Source organism: Melopsittacus undulatus, chromosome Z (assembly GCF_012275295.1).
Source record: "Melopsittacus undulatus isolate bMelUnd1 chromosome Z, bMelUnd1.mat.Z, whole genome shotgun sequence".
Taxonomy (NCBI): domain Eukaryota; kingdom Metazoa; phylum Chordata; class Aves; order Psittaciformes; family Psittaculidae; genus Melopsittacus; species Melopsittacus undulatus.
Window position 1 is genome coordinate 3,107,824 of NC_047557.1, and position 18,478 is coordinate 3,126,301.

Consider the following 18,478-nt stretch of genomic DNA (forward strand, 5'->3'; position numbering starts at 1 on the left):
ATTAAAAATGTATCAATTATAAAATGCAAGGGACTCTTACTTCTACCTCTACTGCTCCTAACGTGTTCAGGAAATGTAAGAAATTTGAAGAGAGGGTGATAAAACCCCTCCAAAACAATCTGTGTTTGCTATTTGAAATGTGGTTTAAGTGAATTCTTCAAATGCAATTTGTTTGACATTCTCAAGTCATTTTCCATTGAATTAATACAGGCCAAATCCAGCACCTCTTACATTACCAAAGGTGCCAAAAAACCAACACCTAACACCAATAATTCTAATACTGAAATGCCATTTTCCTGTAGGAGAATGAATATGCCATTTCCTGTAGGAGAATGGGTATGCCATTGTCAGATGAAACAGGAACAAAAACAGTTTTACCATAACTGCCTACAAAAGCACAGAAATAGAGAACCCTAAACCACAACTGTAATTACAAGGAAAATGCTAATGAGCCAAGCAGTGGTTTTCTCTAAACTATTTAGCTCCTTACCCTTATGGGATAAACAACTGCTTCCTTGACTAGTCTTTTAGCCGCATCCAGCCCAATAATATCATCCCACTTCACGTTTGGATTATGGAGATAAATGTCCTGCAACATACACCACATCCTGTTAGTAAAATTTCTTCTGCATTTGGATAATAACCTCTGGCAAAGTAAAAGAATTGACTCAACAATAAAGAGTGCTATTAAGTGATAGAAACTGTATTATTTAACCTTATGTCCCAGGGACCTCCTAGATGAAAGCATACAGAGCAATCATTTCTACAGAGCTGCTACATTGTGCCTTGTATCCCCTCAAGCCCTTAGTTTTTCTAAGAGAAATGATAGCTGCTTTTAGTAACCAACTAACACATGAAGAGCTACCATGACATGAACCTTAACCAACCCTAATATTTGTCTTTTATGCTGGCAAGTAGGGGATGTAAAAAGAAGTGTAAGCAACAGGAGTGACATGTTGGTTCATATTTACCTTCACCAAAATCTGCAACCAAAGGACTTTGATATCTAAAATTACATCTTAGTCTTTGAATTCAAACACCCTCTGACATTCGTTCTTAGGTGAATTTCTCTTACCTTTGTTTTGAACATGTTACTCTGTAGTAATGAGTTCCACAGTTTAATCACGTGCAATATGAAAATACTTTGGTTTAAACTTGAGACTCAGTAACTTTACGGCTGCACCTATTGTTTATATTATTACTTATAAGTAACAGTGAAAAACTGGTATTTACTCACACTATAGAAGACTTTATATGTTGCAGAAAAGCTGTGAGAAACTCTAACAGGAGGAAAATATTCCCCTAAGCATCTATCAAAAGATAGTCGGTAATTAGTCTATGCCCTGAAGCACTCACTAAATTAATTTCATTTAGTTCATCAAACTTTCCAAATCTTCTATGAATCTTTACATTTGCCTTAGCAATATTTTGTGGCTTTGAGTTCCAGAGACTAATTGCTCTGCACAGAGTATCCTATCCTCAGTACAAATACTTTGGATAAATTCTGCTCTCCAATGAAAACAGGCAGTCCCCAGAGACTGAAGAAAAATTATGTGCTTATATCCAAGGGGAAAATATGATTTAATACAATCAGGGAAAATATTTATATAGATTACACTTTCCCTTTTTATTAGCAGCAAATTAAGATGAATCAAATTTCTGCTACTAAGTAGAGACTTCCATAACTGTTTCCAAATTAAATTAGATTGTATTGTAAAATAGATACCATGTGCTATTTATTTTTATTGATTTACACAGTGTTGATTACCATAGCAACTAGGAACATACTAGCACAGTTTATAAAACATACCATAATGAAGGTTTAAAACAAGCCTGTTGCTGTTTTCTAAGGTCGCAACAAGAACAACATTCTTCTAAAGGTATACCATTAATTAAGTTAAATTAAATTTAATATAATGAGAATTGAAATTAAATTAATGAGAATTTTCTTACTTTAAGGTTGGAAATTTCTTAAGAGGTCAATTCTACTAAAGTGCAAAGGCAAAACTTGCAGACCAAGAATTTCAGCCATACATAGCTTTAAAAATCAGTCAGCAAAAGCTTTACAGATGGTTTTAAGTACACGTGAGCAAGAGCTGATACCATTTCTGATGCTTATAGAAAGTAAGAGTCATAACACTATCAGGTATTGTGAAACTCCAAAGACAAGTGCCTTCTGGGTTTTGGAAAGTGATGCATGCAAAACATTTACCTGCTTCATAGCCACTGATCCCCAGTACCCCAGGGCCTCTTTGCTAGACTGTACCTCAACTCATGAGTGAAATGAAACTGGGCTGACAATATTGGAATTCCTTCCAGGTACATTAAATAATAGTTGATATTAGCTAATTGTCCTGGGTTCAGCAGTAGCAGTCATTTTTAATTCTTCTTGGTAGCTGTGTTTTTGACTTTCGGGCTGGGAACGTTGTGATAGCACATATGTTTTGAGTTACTGCTCAAATGTTTTGGTTTGTCCAAGGACTTTGTGAGTCTCTGCAGGGAAGGAGGGGAGGCCGGGAGGAAGCAGAGATAGGTCACCTGATTCAAGCTGGCCAAGGAGGTATTACATACCACAGCACGTCATGCTCGGGGAGGTAACTGGGAGTTGGCCAGAAGGGCAGGAGCTAGCTCTCTTCTGCGTCAGGCTCGTTTCGGCAGGTGGTATCATATTCTCTCTCCTTGTTTATTTCCTCTATCATAGTTTTTATTGGTGGTAGCAGTAGTGATTTGTGTTATACCTTAGTTACTGAACTGTTCTTATCTCAACCCATGGTAGTTGCATTCCTTCGGTTCTCCTCCCCAGCCCTCCGGGAGCAGAGGGGAGGGGGAGGGTGTGTGGTGCTGTGAGAGACTGAGGTGGGGTTTTAAACCACGACAGCTAATATATTTAAATATCTCTTTTCAGTGTTGAATATAGCAGTAAGAACAAAGGGAAAAGTTATGACAGTCTCATGGGTACAGCATGATTAGATTACACGTTTCCCATTAGAAAGGAATGGTCTTAATTACTTCCTCCCATTGTGAATCAGAAAGAAACATCATTACGTAAAGAAACAACCTGTTGGGAGTTGCATGATAAGAAAATATCCTGCACATTCAAGAATAAGTACTATCAGTGACAGTAGAAAGAAACAAACAGAATTCTCAGATGACAAAGATAACCATGATCTCTATAAAACCAAAATGGAGATCCAATCTTACTTTGCTTACAACTGTTGCAAGTTCTCTCATTTCACCAGTCATGCCAATAAGAGCACTAAGGGGTTTTAATAATCGTTCCTAAAAAGAAGACAAACGTAAGTTCTTGTCAGACTTGTTGTTTTTAAACAGATAAACTATGAAATAGTTTCAAAAAAGCTGATACACCATAATATCTACTTTGAAAGCTGTAAAAATATGGATAATAATTAAGATTTCGAAGTAACCCATATTTGCAGTAACTCTTCTCATCTGAAAGAATCTAATCCTGAAGTAACATTAAAACAAGCAGCTCTCTTACTGCACACATACTCTTAAACATGCCCTACATATATTAAAAGGAGTGAAAAATGTCACTAGGGGTCACTGCATCATCACATTCTATGTATTGAAAGTCTGCAGACAGCCACCACCTAAGATGGATGCACTGTCTGAGAACCTATGGCTTGTGTCAAGGAGTTATCACTGAAAATTTCTCTAAACCACCCAAACCCTGTTCTTATCTCAGCCAAGGTGGACACCAAATAACATGCTGAATTCAAAGGAACCAGTATTTTACCCTCAGAAGTTCTGCAGGTTTCTGCAGTATGTTTTTGGGATGAATCCTGAGGCATCATTTGTATTTGTTGCCTTCTTTCATGTTCAATGGAAACATTGTTGTGGTATTTTATTTTGCTCCTTGTTATGTAAAACTGATGCTCATATTCGTTGGAAATATGAACAGAAACACTTACTGATGGATCCGGATCACAGTTAAGGCTGTTCAAGACATTTGATGATACTTTGACAGCATCCTGAATCATTCCATGGAAGTCAATTACCTGCCCCTAAAGGAGAAAATAATGTTGTGATAGGCTTTACAATTATGGTAACTATGTTGTTAAAACTGCACTGGTCCAAATTTTGCTTGCCATTACAGCAATGAGTTTCCTTACTTTGTATATGGCTTTAAATATGGAAAAAACTGCCCCCGAATCTATGGAAGCAATGGGAAGAGAACACACATCTCAGTCATACAACCATTTAAGTGTTGAGCCTTCTATCATCTCATTCAGGAATCTGAAATTTATCTTCAATTTTAGCGATTGACACTGGGTTTTAAAACCAGAAATATTCCTCCTTCTTGATTATGTTTGAAATACTATTTAATGCAAAAAATTAATGCCCAAATAATAAAATTCACCCTTTGTCTAATTATATATGAAAATTTTATATAAAATTTCATACAAAAAGCTGGTATTTAATATTTGTGAAAAACTTTAAGGCAGATTTCTTTCTACAAGCATATTTCTATCATAAATCACATACTAGGTTTCCACCAACCCTTCTTGTGTGAGTGCCATCTCCTCTGCTTTTGCTGACTGCTGAGATGTTTAAGCCAAAGTCAGACTGCTCCAGAGTAACTGCACTGTCATTATTCTAGAGAAAAAATAAATTTTAAACCAGATGTGTTACCAAGTAGATGAGTTGCAGCTATTCCATTATGGGTATTATCTCATCTCTTCATACCTGCCCAGACAAACCATATCATCACATGGAAACTGCAAGAGTAATCCCGTATTTGTCAGACAAACACCACTGTGCATTTAGTTAGACTTCATCTAACTGGTGACTGCAGTGGTGAAAACTACATCTCTGGAGCTCAGCATTCAAGCTATTTCACGCATGGAGCTCCCAGTTTAAGTTGCAGGTGTCTGCATTTTACATAGCTATAAGAAACACAAACAGTGGAAACTACATCCATACATAAGGCACAGCATGTCAACTCAGAAATTAAGAGGTTTTTCGGATTCTATGTTATTTCACGGCAGCTATTGCTGTAAAATCAAAAATCTAATGCTTGTTTTTTTTTAGTTTTATTTTTGAAGGGTGGGAACTGGTCGGAGATGAGGTGCTCTCTGTGAAGGAATACAGACAAAGACTTGAAAAAAGCCCAGAGGTTGTTCTTCACTTAGTTCCTCAAAAGCTGTAACAGACAAGATGCTCGCCCACCAACCTGCTGTTCCTGCTCCATCCTCTGTAAGGGATGATAACAAAGTAGTTTTGACACAATCTTCCCAAAATGAGACTCACAAACCCAAAAATTACAGAGCCAAATTACTCCCTCAATCTCACACACCTTATGCACTGTGAAGATGCTTATATCTGACAGCAGACTTTCTACTTGCTTGGCTTGTCCTGCTTTCTGGCACTAAAGGTTTAATCTAATGGGAAAACTCTGGTTGCTTTCCATATATGCTGGATTATATGACTCTTTTTCCTCTAATTTTTGCCTGTGATTTGCTCCCCAAATCACAGCCAGAAAGCATATTCCTCTTGCATCAGTCTTGCATTTATAATCCTTACATTACATAATTAGTAAAAGGTATTAGTAACACAATTATTAATTGAGCAACTCACATCCTCTCACTGCCTATAGCTTCTCAAAATAAAGTCACATTAATTTCAACAATAACGATGCCAAGATAAAACACACGTAAACCTGTTTGGGGCTCTCCTTGGTGGAAGATTTGAATTCTGTTGCACTTCCAGTTGAGGTTGTTAACAATGGTTGCTGCACTGTCTGATGTCTGAGTCTTGGGAGGTTCTGAAAAGAGCTCGCTGCCCTAGAATTTAAAAAAAAAAAACAAAACAAAAAAACTAAAGAGAGACTTTCACAACTTCTTTTTTTTTTCCTTCAAAATACCAAGATTAAAAGGCAGAGTTTTCAAATAAAGCAGTGTTGGGCTACCTTTGCTTCCACTGAAGTTAAAGCATCAATCACAGCAAAGTTCAATCTTACTGCTTTCAAATACACCACCCCACCTTAGCCATACTGCAAAAACTCTGTAAGTTGTCTGGATCTCCATTTAGGAAATAAGTCTCTGCTTTCCTCTAGCAGATACAGAAAAATGTACCACAGAGTCAGCAGTGTGACTCCACACTTCAGTATTCCTGCGGTACCACAACATTATTTTAACCATGCTGCATATTGCTTTTATAGGAAAATCTTCTGCACAGGAAAAAAACCCACACATTTTTCTTACCTTCCTGGTCTTCCCCTAGTTCTCAGCTGTTGTTTATTTTCTGCTGTGGCAAAATTAATATTAAAATGGAAAATAATTAAGGATCTAAAAAAGAGCAACTTGATTTCATTTCCCTCACCCCATTCAAACATACTTTTGAGCACATATTAATGACTTTGGAAATACTGCATAAACAGGAATAGCATGATTATAAACAATGCAAGCTTGCAAAAGTGTTTTGAAAACAAACTGATATTGGAGAGAGCAGTTTGGCTTCAGGCTTGTTAAATTTTAGGTTCAATTCAGCCTTTGGTGTCTTTCCTTACATTTAAAAACCAGTATCATTTTCACTGTAAAATGGACACTAGCAGAAATCAGATTAAACACTAACTTAAACTAATTTAATATATCACATGGAACACTTATTTAATGCTAATATTTTTTTTCATTGCTGAATTGGGAAATAAGAATTTGCCTCACTTGTCTTAATACTGGTGTTATCATGGTTCAACATACCAAGACAGTATAAAATGCCACATTGCAACGGTGGTTATCAAACTATGCTTCAAAGTCATTATACCTATATAGGAAATTTTTTGTGTTTATCAAACATTCATTTACCTGTGATCTGAAAGATGTTGGAAGCCATATGAAACAATGACAACTGCTCAGAGATGTTCTCTGGTCAATCTTCCCCTTCTCTGATAACTTACATTTTTTTTACAAGACAAACAGGTACAGATGTTGGTGTTTTCTTACACTGCTTCTTACACAGTTATTCTTATGGCTTCTATAAGTTACATTTTGTGCTCAAGTACAAAATCACTCAGGATCTCAGGGTCATAACAGAATGCTCATATTCTGATTTGCCTTATTCTGTATCATTCATTAATAACTCAGACTTCAAGTCCTTTGGCGCAAATAAACCTATTACTTTTTTGGCACATTACCTTGAGCATATGAAAATATGCAAAAGAGATGGTTAATGACATGAGTGATGATAAACTTTAAAGCAATAGCTTAGATGATCTAAGTTATAATATTTAATTAAAGTGGTTTATTTTAATTTAAAAATTAAATCCAAAATAGAACAAACTTACCATTGTCTCCCCAGGAAAGGAAAGTGAATACATCTATGCCACAATACTTTGTGCTTACATGGCATTTCTACGATCAAAGCAGTTTTAAAAAGACAGAAAAATACAACCTTCTTGTTCTTCTACAGAGAGAAGGAAGAGCAGAAGAGCTCAAAGCCCCATATCTCAATTCTTACTTCATATGTGCTAGAACTACAGCTCTGTAACTGTAACAGTTCAAACATTAAATGCTGATATACATGAGAAGTGTGGTGTGCACATCAGGCAAAAGTACACAAATACACAGGCTTTGGAAACAGTCTTTCGCTTTGGAACACAGCCACATACCAGTGTCCAGGACCCTTTTGGTAATTTTAGGATACTTCTGAAATTTTACAAAGTAATAGCTTTCATATTCCATCAAAATTGTCTCAAGATCAACGTTGTCACAAACTTCAAATCCACGTAAACTTAATTTCGTCTCTTGCTCCAAAGCATATGCAGCATCAACGTACCTGGTAATTAAATAAACCAACAAACAAAACCCACAACTGTGAGTCATTATCTTATTCTGATTGTTGAAAAGAAAAAGCAAACAATGGCATTAGTATGCATACGGTATTTTTAACCTGTCCACAACTATGTTTACTATAAAAGCATGAAGTTCTTTCCTGTAAGGGTGATGAGGCACTGGAATGGGCTGCCCAAGGAAGCTGTGAATGCTCCATCCCTGGCGGTGTTCAAGGCCAGGTTGGACAAAGCCTTGGGTGACATGGTTTAGTGTGAGGTGTCCCTGCCATGGGCAGGGACAAATGTTGAAGATTGTAATAAGCCCGGACATACTACTTTAAAGTTGGAAAGTGATTCAGCATGAATACAACTTTAAAGAGAAGTTTGAAAAAGGCCACTAGACACTGAACAGCTGTCCGTGAAATCAAAAGCGTAAGGTAACTTTTTCCATAATATTGGATGGACTCTTCAAAGCTGCAAAAGGTGTGTGCTTAAACTCTAGCTGTAGTTTTGATATTATACTCCACAAGTCCCTACTTAAGATTTTTTTCTGCCAACTACTACAACCACAAGTAATAGTCCACTTTGCAGCATTTTTAGATCTGAGTTTTCATAAACCGTTTTTGTTCCTTTTTTTTGTCTCTTTCCCCCTTTCCCCATCTTAATGTTATTTAAATTGTCTGAATCTTCCTCGCTGCTTATTACTAAGTCAGTGTCAAAGATGTTTCATCTATAAATCCCATTAAAAAAACTTCTGCTGATTTATCTGAAGTATTTTTAAATTATATAGGACATATTTTGTTCAGAAACTGAAATAATTTAGCAAAGAGACAAGATATGTAATAGTAATTTAACTCTTCCTCATAGGAAACCAAAAGGCCATGCTGTCAACCCATCCACCAGAAGACAGAAGGACACATCACAAGAGGTCAAACATGCACAAATCTACAAATGTAGGACATTATTCTTTAAAAATAACATACCCTTTCTCCATTAAATAATGCAGAATTAGAATGAGGAGATTTTTTCGACGAGCTTCTGTTCGCATCTCATCCTGTGAATTAACACAAAGCTCTAGATCAAATGTAATATTCACTTTATTGCTGTAAACAGCATCTAAATGTAGCCTGTGGAAACAAACAAATTAAGACAACAGCATGCAAGAACTGTAAAACAACTCACTGTTAATAAACACAAGGAAGGCTGTTTTCAATGTAATTTTTCTTACACATTATCAGGGCTACTGAATGGGTAGAAACCTTTTCCTAGGGAAGACAACATTTCTTTGAAGTTGCAAAAATAACTTACTTCCCTTACTATAGTTGTGGATCTCCAGCAAGTCCAGGTTGCTGCGGATTTCAGGGTAAGACTTTTGCAGACCTCATGCACAGTGTCCCCAAGGGCTGTGCAAGGAAACCTCATGCTCCAGTTTGGCTGTGTCCTTCTATTGCAACTATGAACACATCTTCTGAGTGCGTGGAGAAGTGTGGATGGAGAACAGGTCTGGGATCTGCATGACTACGCTACAAAGACCAGCTGTAATGCTGCTGGCACCTCCCATTTCACGGGCCTTGATACATAAACACATGCAATAGAGCACGTGAGGGGTTCGTAGTCTGGGATAACATAAGACTTGCCTGATTTTAACATATGATTGAAAAAAATCAGCTCCCAGCATGCAGAAATTTCAATATGGAATTAGTCCCTGGATTTCTTCACACTGACTGGAGAATCCAAAGTTATTCACAAATGGCTGAGTGTTAAAACAAGGCAGCATAAAATACCTTCATCATCATTCAGAGAACCCACATCTGGGGGAGATAAAGTGCAATCAGTATTGAGTACAGCAAAAGGGGCAGTGGAAACAGAAATCTTGCAATATAGTAGAATAAAGCCATAATCATAGAATCATAGAATAGTTTGGGTTGGAAAGGACCTGAAGATCATCCACTTCCAATCCCCCTGCCATGGGCAGGGACACCTCATGCTAAACCATGTTACCCAAGGCTCTGTCCAACCTGGCCTTGAACACCACCAGGGATGGAGCATTCACAGCTTCCCTGGGCAACCCATTCCAATGCCTCACCACCCTTACAGAAAAGAACTTCTTTATATCCAATGTAAACTTCCCCTATTTCAGCTTGAACCCATTATGCCTTGTCCTATCACTACAGTCCCTAGTGAAGAGCCCCTCTTCAGCATCCCTGTAGGCCCCCTTCAGATACTGGAAGGCTGCTATGAGGTCACCATGCAGCCTTCTCTTCTCCAGGCTAATCTGAGGAAACATGCCATATATTCCAAGTGTCTGCAGAGAAACCCTGACTTTAGGGTCGCAACTGAAGTTGCTATAAGGAGAGCTCCAAAAATCAGCATATTGGCTTTGATCTGCCTCATCGGGATTTGAAGCTGTGACCACAGGAAAAGCAGGTATGGCCAAACCCACATTTAGGACAAAAAATAATTTCCTTTCCCTTTTAGGGTGCTGGCATTCAGCACTGGGAGCTGCACTTGATGATCCTTATGGGTCTCTTCCAACTTGAGACATTCTATCATTCTATGATTCTGTGATTACTTGTAAGGACCCAGTGTGAGCATGAAAGGGTTCAGTGGATAGGGAAAGAGCAGTAGTTTCTGTTGACTGCAGAGCACATATATATTCTTGATCACATTGCACAGCAATGCATACACACACTCCCAATTCCACCCAGTTTCCCTCCCTTCTGTTCCAAATCAATCAGTGCCTGCATCCATTTGGAAGAAAAAGCCTAGCCCAAATGTTAGGAAGCTACAGGTGACAAACACACAAATCTTTGTCCTCTTCATAATGGAAGCAAGCCCCAGCATCTGTAGCAATGGCTTCTGCTGCTCTCTGCCAGTGCCTGGCACACAAACAAGCCAAATAATTAGTACTGGGCTTGTTTTTAAATCCCACAAGATGCCTAAAAGAAATATTCACACGGAAAGACAATTTCTCTATCCTTCCTGGTCTCTTTGAAGGAAGCATCATTATACTAAATTGCAGATACTAGAGAATTAAGGTGCAAAGGTGCTTTTGGGTGATGCAATTTGCTGCTAAACCAACTTTCATCTTTAGCATGCTGCTCCTTTGTCAGGTTAGACCTACCTGCTCCCTCTGCTTTGCACACAGCAGTGGATATCATATAGTTTTCTGCTGCCAATTTAAACACTTAACATAGCACAATCAGTTATTGTTTTATTTTAAAACTAATAGCTCTCCGTGTGTTTGTCAACCTGTAAAAAGCACTGAGTAGTGCAGGCAAAAGTTCTCACTGTCTAGCAAGTATTTTCTGGGATGTCTGCTTCAGACGTGGGGCCATCTAGTGACACAAAGAAGAAAGGACTGGGGTTTGCTTTTATCAGTGTTTCCTGGGAAGTGAAAAGTGTATTTGCATTTCACTTACAAATAAAAAGATTGATAGAATCTTCATTCTGGTTTTCTAGAGATAAAACTCAAACTAGCTGCAGAAAAGGGAAGAAATCATATCCCACTTCTAGCCTTTACGACCTTTGATACCCCCTTGATGAAAGTTATGTGGTCACTCCGCTTCTGACTCCACAAGAAGCTACAAGACCATTTACCTTTCAGTAGTGGTACAGAGATGATTGTTTTAAACCATTTGGGGGAGTAAGAGTGCCGTGTAAATGCTCGAGTGAACCAGATAGACTCATGAGAGGTGCTGCAATAAGAAATGAACCAATTCTGAGAAGGATCATGAGCAAAGAGAAAACATTTACTCCTGGGAAAGGATCTTTTCCTTTCTACTGTTCTTTGGTGTTTGGAAAACAGATTTTGAACTGTAGAACTTTCACTATTTCTCCTGGATGTTCTGAATCGTCTGAAGCAGGGTTGGAGGTGCAAGAATCATCACTCCTGGAGTTTCCCACCTGTATGTTCTACATGCAACTGCTTCTGCTGTTTTATGCAGAGAAAAATTAGCTGTTGTGTTTACCCACACATCAAAGGGCAAGTTCACAGCTACCTCTGAATATTTAAAACATAGTGTGAGAAAACAATGGTTGCAACAGAAGACAAACAGATCAAGCATTTCATATTAAAGTATTTACATTAATACTCTGACAAGAGATGAATTGCATCTGCCTGATGAACTGACAGGGCTCACAATCCATTATTGGAACATTTCTTGGAAAGAATTTGTATTCTGGTTTATCTTCTGCTGCTGCCTATCCAGCTAGGTTACTTCTGCTATCCCTCAGGGCATTTGAAATTACAGGGATGGGCAGCATCTCAAATACTGTAAGCAGAGTATAGGATAATGCTGTGCCTATTCACGAGCAAACCACTTCAACCTTAACCTAGTAATGTTCTTGTTCTGTTGACCAAGCAGAAACAAAAGCGAACATTTACATCAAAGAAGAGACCCATCTAAAAATCAGAAGAGTTTAGACAGAGAGGTTCATTCTGTCTTTATCTCTTGTTAATATGAATGCAAACAACAATGGCTAATTTTGAGAGGTCAGATACGTGTTCAAAGAAAATTAACTGGATGTTAACCTGTTGATAACTGACAAAGAATTCCATTAGAGTGGATCTAAAAAAGAGAACCAAGATACAAGTATCTCCATTGCCAGTTCTGTGAGGTTTCTATAAAACAGAGAATTAAGGGCCTTTCAACATGCAACTGTTACAAAATTATAGGTCTTGTGAGTCAGTGGTGCTTGACCAATCCCAGAAAGCCACCTCTCCCAGCCATTCACCACTCCTACTTTACCATGTACTCTTTCCACGAGGTAGATGAACTTCTGCACATGTCAGTGCCACCAGCAGCTTCAGCTGTTCACTTAAAAGACCTCTCTGCCAATGAGACAGGATCTCCTGTCCTGACTCCAGTTTATTCTCTAGGGACTGATCCCCACTGCAAGTATGTCAACGTAACAATGTGCCTGCCACACTGGATGAGACCCTTAGTGTCATGACTTACTGGTGGGGACCTGGTAGTGCTGGGGTAATGTTGGACTTGATGATCTTGAAGGTCTTTTCCAACCAAAATGATTCTATGATTCTGTAACACTGTCCAGGGCTTCTGCTGTGCTTAGAGAGGAAATGGTAAATCTTACACAGCATGAAAAAAATAGGAGCACTTATAAGTGCAAAGTTACTTAAAATTCTGTTTAGCTTTATAGTGATTTAGCCTTCCTGTTTAATTAGTATCTAGAATTGCATGTTGTTTATAGCCACTGGTGCTTCAATAGATGTTTAAATGTTTAAAGTTTAATAAGCTTCCACTCTTAAAAGAACAAAAAATGTATGTAATTAAATTTTCAATTACTATAGGGGATTTTGGGGTCCATGCAATTAATAAAAGCTTAAGGCACTTAAGTGTGATCTTGTTTTAAAAACTAAAGAGTTGAGCACTTAACTAATTAGCTCCAACACTTATAGTGTATTTTATTTATTTCCAGCTTAACAAAAGTGTATGTATACCTTTCTCTGAGTTGTTTAAAATTAAACTCTATTAGAGTTATACATCTTTAAATGCCATTGTTTGCATAGTTTTTCCCATACCTTTTACTAAAATGCATTTACATGATAAAGCAATCTGGTCTCCTGTGTAATTCTATTAAATACTGACAGATTAATTTAACCCTATAATGCTTTATTATAATTTGATTCTGCATTTCTGCATTAATATATTGGATAGAATGAAGAAAAAAATTACAGAGTATGTCATGGTGTGGGAAGCTTGGAAACAGGAACAAGAAACCTGGAGAGGGGCTTTGGACAAGCACCTGTAGGGGCAGGACAAAAGGAATGGCTTTAACCTGCCAGAGGGGAGACTGAGCTGAGCTCTTAGGCAGAAGCTCTTCCTTGTGAGGGTGCTGAGGCACTGGCACAGGGTGCCCAGAGAAGCTGTGGCTGCCCCATCCCTGGCAGTGTTCAAGACCTGGTTGGATGGAGTAACCTGCTCTAGTGGAAGGTGTCCCTGCCCATGGTAGGGATTGGAAATGGATGAGCTTTAAGTTCCCTTCCAACCCAAACCAGTCTGAGATTTTATGTTACTATAGTGCTGTGCCCTCATACATCCAACTGGTTGCAGTCAGATGAATTCAGAGGGATCTGTGGTTAGGAATTCAGACAAGAGGCAAGCAGTTAGCTCTATAATCACACAGGGTAGTCTAATAATACACACATTGTCCCTTCCTTCTTTTGCCTTTGAGATCCCCATATGGCTGCAAAGTATAGGCTTTCTCAAACTGGGTAGAGAGAGTCACTGAGGCACAATGGACTTTCTCAGTTTCCCACAGCTTTCCTTCTCCCTTAGCCCCTAATATGATACATTTGCAGCCTTGTCAGGCTTCTTTGAAGGCTGATGTTCAATTATTGTTTGGATTTCTGACAGTATTTCTTGAGAAAAACAACCAGAGAAGGAAAATGGTGAGTTTTGGTCAACGAGTAACTTGGCTGCCAGTGAACAGAATTTCCCAGCACAAAGAAAAGGCACTTTTTTACTTCCTTCTCTTTTCCAAATTATACAGACTTGCTACAAACAATAGAGTTGGCAGGTTTTCAGCAAGGATTACAAATAGCTTTCATAATTAAGGATGTACAGAAAGTTCACACAGACATTACGGCTGTCTTAGTAATTACACTGGGATGCGTATGGGAGGTGTTACACTTAAAATGTAAAGATATTTACAGTCTGAGTTTGGTGCTCTGGAAACAGAAACCTTCCAATTTCTCCACCTATTCCAATATTTACGTGCCATCTTTCATTAATTCATGCTTCAACGCTAAAAGACACTCATGGACCACTGTTATCTCCTTTTTTCAAGAGGAACATTGCTGAAGCCAAGTTTTACACTGTCAAGACTTCACTGATTTGAAGTGATACATGTTATGAACACATAAAAATTAATTGACATGAAGTATGGTGAATTATTAAACAATACAAATTAAATATGTTGAATTCACAAATTAATTAAAAGCATTAACTCACCCACTCATTTGTAAGAACTGTATTGCAGTTCACAATAATATTACTTGTCAAGACTGCTTTGCAGAACATATGAAATAATCAACGGTGAAATGCTTCACAAAAAAGATTTCTTTGACTGTAAGACTACACTGGATAACTGTAAACAGCTATAGAGTTTTAATGCATGTAAGAATTTATATTTACAATGGAAATTAGTTTTTAAAACACTTTTCCCTCATAATTATTAGAAAATAATAATTTGCATTCTGTAACACAGATCAATGGGAAAATGCAGTACAGATAAGGATAGGACTGAGTAACTTATGATAGGATTGGACTGAGTTATTTAGTGCTACAAATTAAAAATGTAGCAGCCTAACTTTTAGATAGCACACTGCAATACCGGGATTCAGAAAACAGAAATTAAATACCTAGGCTCCCTCCAGAGAAGTCAATAACCTTAGAGCAGTAACTAAAGTAACCTCTTGGCAGCTTCAGGTTGTTCCTTAGACACTGACTGACTAAAAAAGCAGGCTCCAAACTTCTGCTTCTCTGTGGAATAACTCTCTCTACTCTGAACCCAAAAACTCTGATCTTCACATCCATCCTGCCAAAAGTCTACAGAGAAGCCAGCAAATAAAGCAAAATAAACCCATATCCAGTGAGAGAATTCATAGGGAAGGGTTCTTGAGCTCCAGGTCCTAGTCCCAAAAATGTTTCTGCATTTAGCAGTCAAAACCACCCTCGGGACCCGGGCCAGACAAATCACCATTGACAAAGTTACAGATCAGTCCCATTTTCCTTGTTTTCTTTTTGCACATTAACACAATTTCAATACCACACCTTAGATTACCATTCTCAGTGACTGGGATCTGAAGCTACTTTACGGCTCAGAAGGATACTGCCATAGGGTCCTGTTCACAGGTACATTTATAACCTATTAATCTGGAAGGCAGATGCAGGGACTGTGAGAATGAAGACCTCGGGCCCACTGTAGGAGAGGATCTGGTTTGAGACCATCTTAAAAACCTGAACACACACAAGTCCATGGGACCTGACAAAATCTATATGTGGGTCCTAAAGGAGCTGGCAAATGAAGTTGCTAAGCCACTGGCCATCATATTTGAAAAATCATGGCAGTCAGGTGAAGTTCCTGACAACTGGAAAAAGGGAAATATAACCCCCATTTTCAAGAAGGGGAAGATGGATGACCCACGGAATTACAGACCAGTCAGTCTCACCTCTGTGCCTGGCAAAATCTTGGAGCAGATTCTCCTGGAATGCATGCTAAGACACATGAAAAACAACAAGGTGTTTGGTGACAGCAACAGAACCAATCCTGTTCTATTCATCCACTAGGGGGAAATCCTGCCTGACCAATTTGGTGGTCTTCTATGACGGGGCTACAAAAGTGATGGACAGGCGTGGAGCAGTTGACATCATCTACCTGGACTTGTGCAAAGCATTCGACACTGTCCCACATGACATCCTTGTCTCTAAATTGGAGAGACATCAATTTGATAGGTGGTCCACTTGGTGGATAAAGAACTGGCTGGATGGTCGCACTCAAAGAGTTGTGGTCAATGGCTCAATGTTCGGCTGGAGACCCGTAACGAGTGGTGTCCCTCAGGGATCAGAGTTGGGGCTGGTCTTGTTCAACATCTTTGTTGGTGACATGGGCAGTGGGATTGAGTGTGCCCTCAGCAAGTTTGCTGATGACACCAAGCTGTGTGGTTCAATTGATACGCTGGAGGGAAGGAATGCCATCCAGAGGGACCTTGACACACTTGTGAGTTGGGCTGATGCTAACCTCATGAAGTTTAACCATGACAAGTGCAAGGTCCTACACCTGGGTCAGAGCAATCCCAGGCACAGCTACAGGTTGGGCAGAGAAGAGATTCAGTGCAGCCCTGCGGAGAAGGACTTGGGGGTGTTGGTCAATGAGAAAATGAACATGAGCCAGCTCCAGTGTGCACTTGCAGCCCAGAAAGCAACCGTATCCTGGGCTGCATCAAAAGAAGCGTGACCAGCAGGGCGAAGGAGGTGATCCTGTCCCTCTACTCTGCTCTTGCGAGTATTGTGTGCAGTTCTGGTGTCCTCAACATATAAAGGACATGGAACTGTTGGAACAAGTCCAGATGAGGTCCACGAGGATGATCAGGGGACTGGAGCATCTCCTGTATGCAGACAGGCTGAGGAAGTTGGGGCTGTTCAGCCTGGAGAAGAGAAGGCTGCGTGCAGACCTCAGAGCAGCCTTCCAGTATCTGAAGGGGTCTATACAGATGCTGGGGAGGGACTGTAGTGATAGGACAAGGGGTAACGGGTTGAAACTTAAACAGGGGAGGATTAGACTGGATATAAAGAAGAAATCCTTTACTGTTAGGGTGGTGAGGCATTGGAATGGGTTGCCCAGAGAGGTTGTGAATGCTCCATCCCTGCCAGTGCTCAAGGCCAGGCTGGACGAAGCCTTGGGTAGGATAGTTTCATGTGAAGCGTCCCTGCCCATGGCAGGGGGGGTTGGAACTAGATGATCTTAAGGTCCTTTCCAACCCTAACTATTCTATGATTCTATGATTCTAAGAGTCCGGCATAACCTGAAACTCAGTCTTGGAGTCCCTCCCAAAACTAACCAATCCTGTCCTATTCATCCACAGCACGAACACGGATTTACTGTATGCATTCACAGCGCCCAACACCTCTGTGGGAAAGGTTTTCAGCGTCCTGCAGTCTGTCTTACTGTGGCTAAATTTGACCAGCAGATGGAAGCAAAAGAACATCTTCAGAAAGTCAGGAAGCTCCTGCTGCTTCTGGGCTTCCTGGAGCTCGACCCTACCGATCTGTTGGATGGGAGCAGGCCGAGGCAGTACAGCCTTGACTTGTGGGAAAAGAAGCTGAAAGGGGAAGGAACATGGACTTGTCCCCTTTCGCTATATGTTCTCCTATTATAACCATGCAAAGGACAACACCTGTGGGCAGCAAGAGGCCCTGCCCTGAGAGTCGGAAAGGACAAAAGCACTTCCATCCTGCAAAGGGAAGTGAAACAAGAAGTGGGAGTTGCATGATGCCCACTCTTAAGAGCCAGGACCGACATTGTGCCGGTTACTCGGAGACCTCCAGACCCCAAGAACAACCCCAGGCCGACCTTATCCCGACTGCCATGATGCAACCAACACCCCTCCAACGCATGCGCAACCCCTCCCTCCCCCCCGCCGTTTCTATAGCAACAGTAACGCGCGGCCCACCGGTGCTTACCGCTTCCCTCGCCTGGTAGGTGGTTCTCAGCGCCTCGCAGGACAGCTCCATCGGGGTGGGCAACGGGCCCGAGCCCGGCCACGGCAGCAACAGCCAACGGTGAAAGTCACGGCAAGCTCCGGACAGCGGCCGGCCCCGCACCCGGCGGAGGGCAGCGGGCGCCCTGACGGAGAGGCCCGCCCCACCGCCCTCAGCCAGCCAATCGAGAGGCCGAGGGGTGAAAGTTGCCGAGGAACTGGCCAATCACGAGTGGAGCAGGGGGTCGCCGTTTAACAGCTGGGACAAGCAGGGTAGAGGGGGGGCTATGTCCAGTGCTGGGCCCCGCACTCCGCCGGAGCGGAGGCAGAGAAGGGCACCAGAGCTGGTGCAGGCCTTGGAGCACAGTATGATGGGGGACGGCTGAGGGACCTGGGGGGTTCAGTCTGGAAAAGAGAAGGGGGACCTTATCACTCTCTACAACTGCCTGACAGGAGGTTGTGGT

At 40.3% G+C, this 18,478-nt stretch overlaps 1 protein-coding gene across 2 annotated transcripts in view; it reads right to left on the reverse strand.

The window, feature by feature from the left end:
* KATNAL2 (katanin catalytic subunit A1 like 2) overlaps positions 1-18,132 on the reverse strand; it is a 34,178-nt gene extending 16,046 nt beyond the window's left edge. Inside the window, exons 1-9 of one of the 2 annotated variants that reach the window (XM_005145384.3) lie at positions 17,998-18,132; positions 8,773-8,843; positions 7,628-7,794; positions 6,225-6,267; positions 5,681-5,804; positions 4,522-4,617; positions 3,933-4,025; positions 3,202-3,279; positions 491-589 (exon numbers count right to left, since the gene is read on the reverse strand). In XM_005145384.3, the coding sequence (XP_005145441.2) occupies positions 491-589; positions 3,202-3,279; positions 3,933-4,025; positions 4,522-4,617; positions 5,681-5,804; positions 6,225-6,267; positions 7,628-7,794; positions 8,773-8,843; positions 17,998-18,048 (822 nt within the window). In that variant the 5' untranslated portion in view covers positions 18,049-18,132. Of the gene's footprint in view, positions 1-490; positions 590-3,201; positions 3,280-3,932; positions 4,026-4,521; positions 4,618-5,680; positions 5,805-6,224; positions 6,268-7,584; positions 7,795-8,772; positions 8,844-17,997 lie in introns of both variants that reach the window. The other variant, XM_034072885.1, reaches the window with a different exon arrangement.
* Positions 18,133-18,478: the final 346 nt, after the last annotated feature.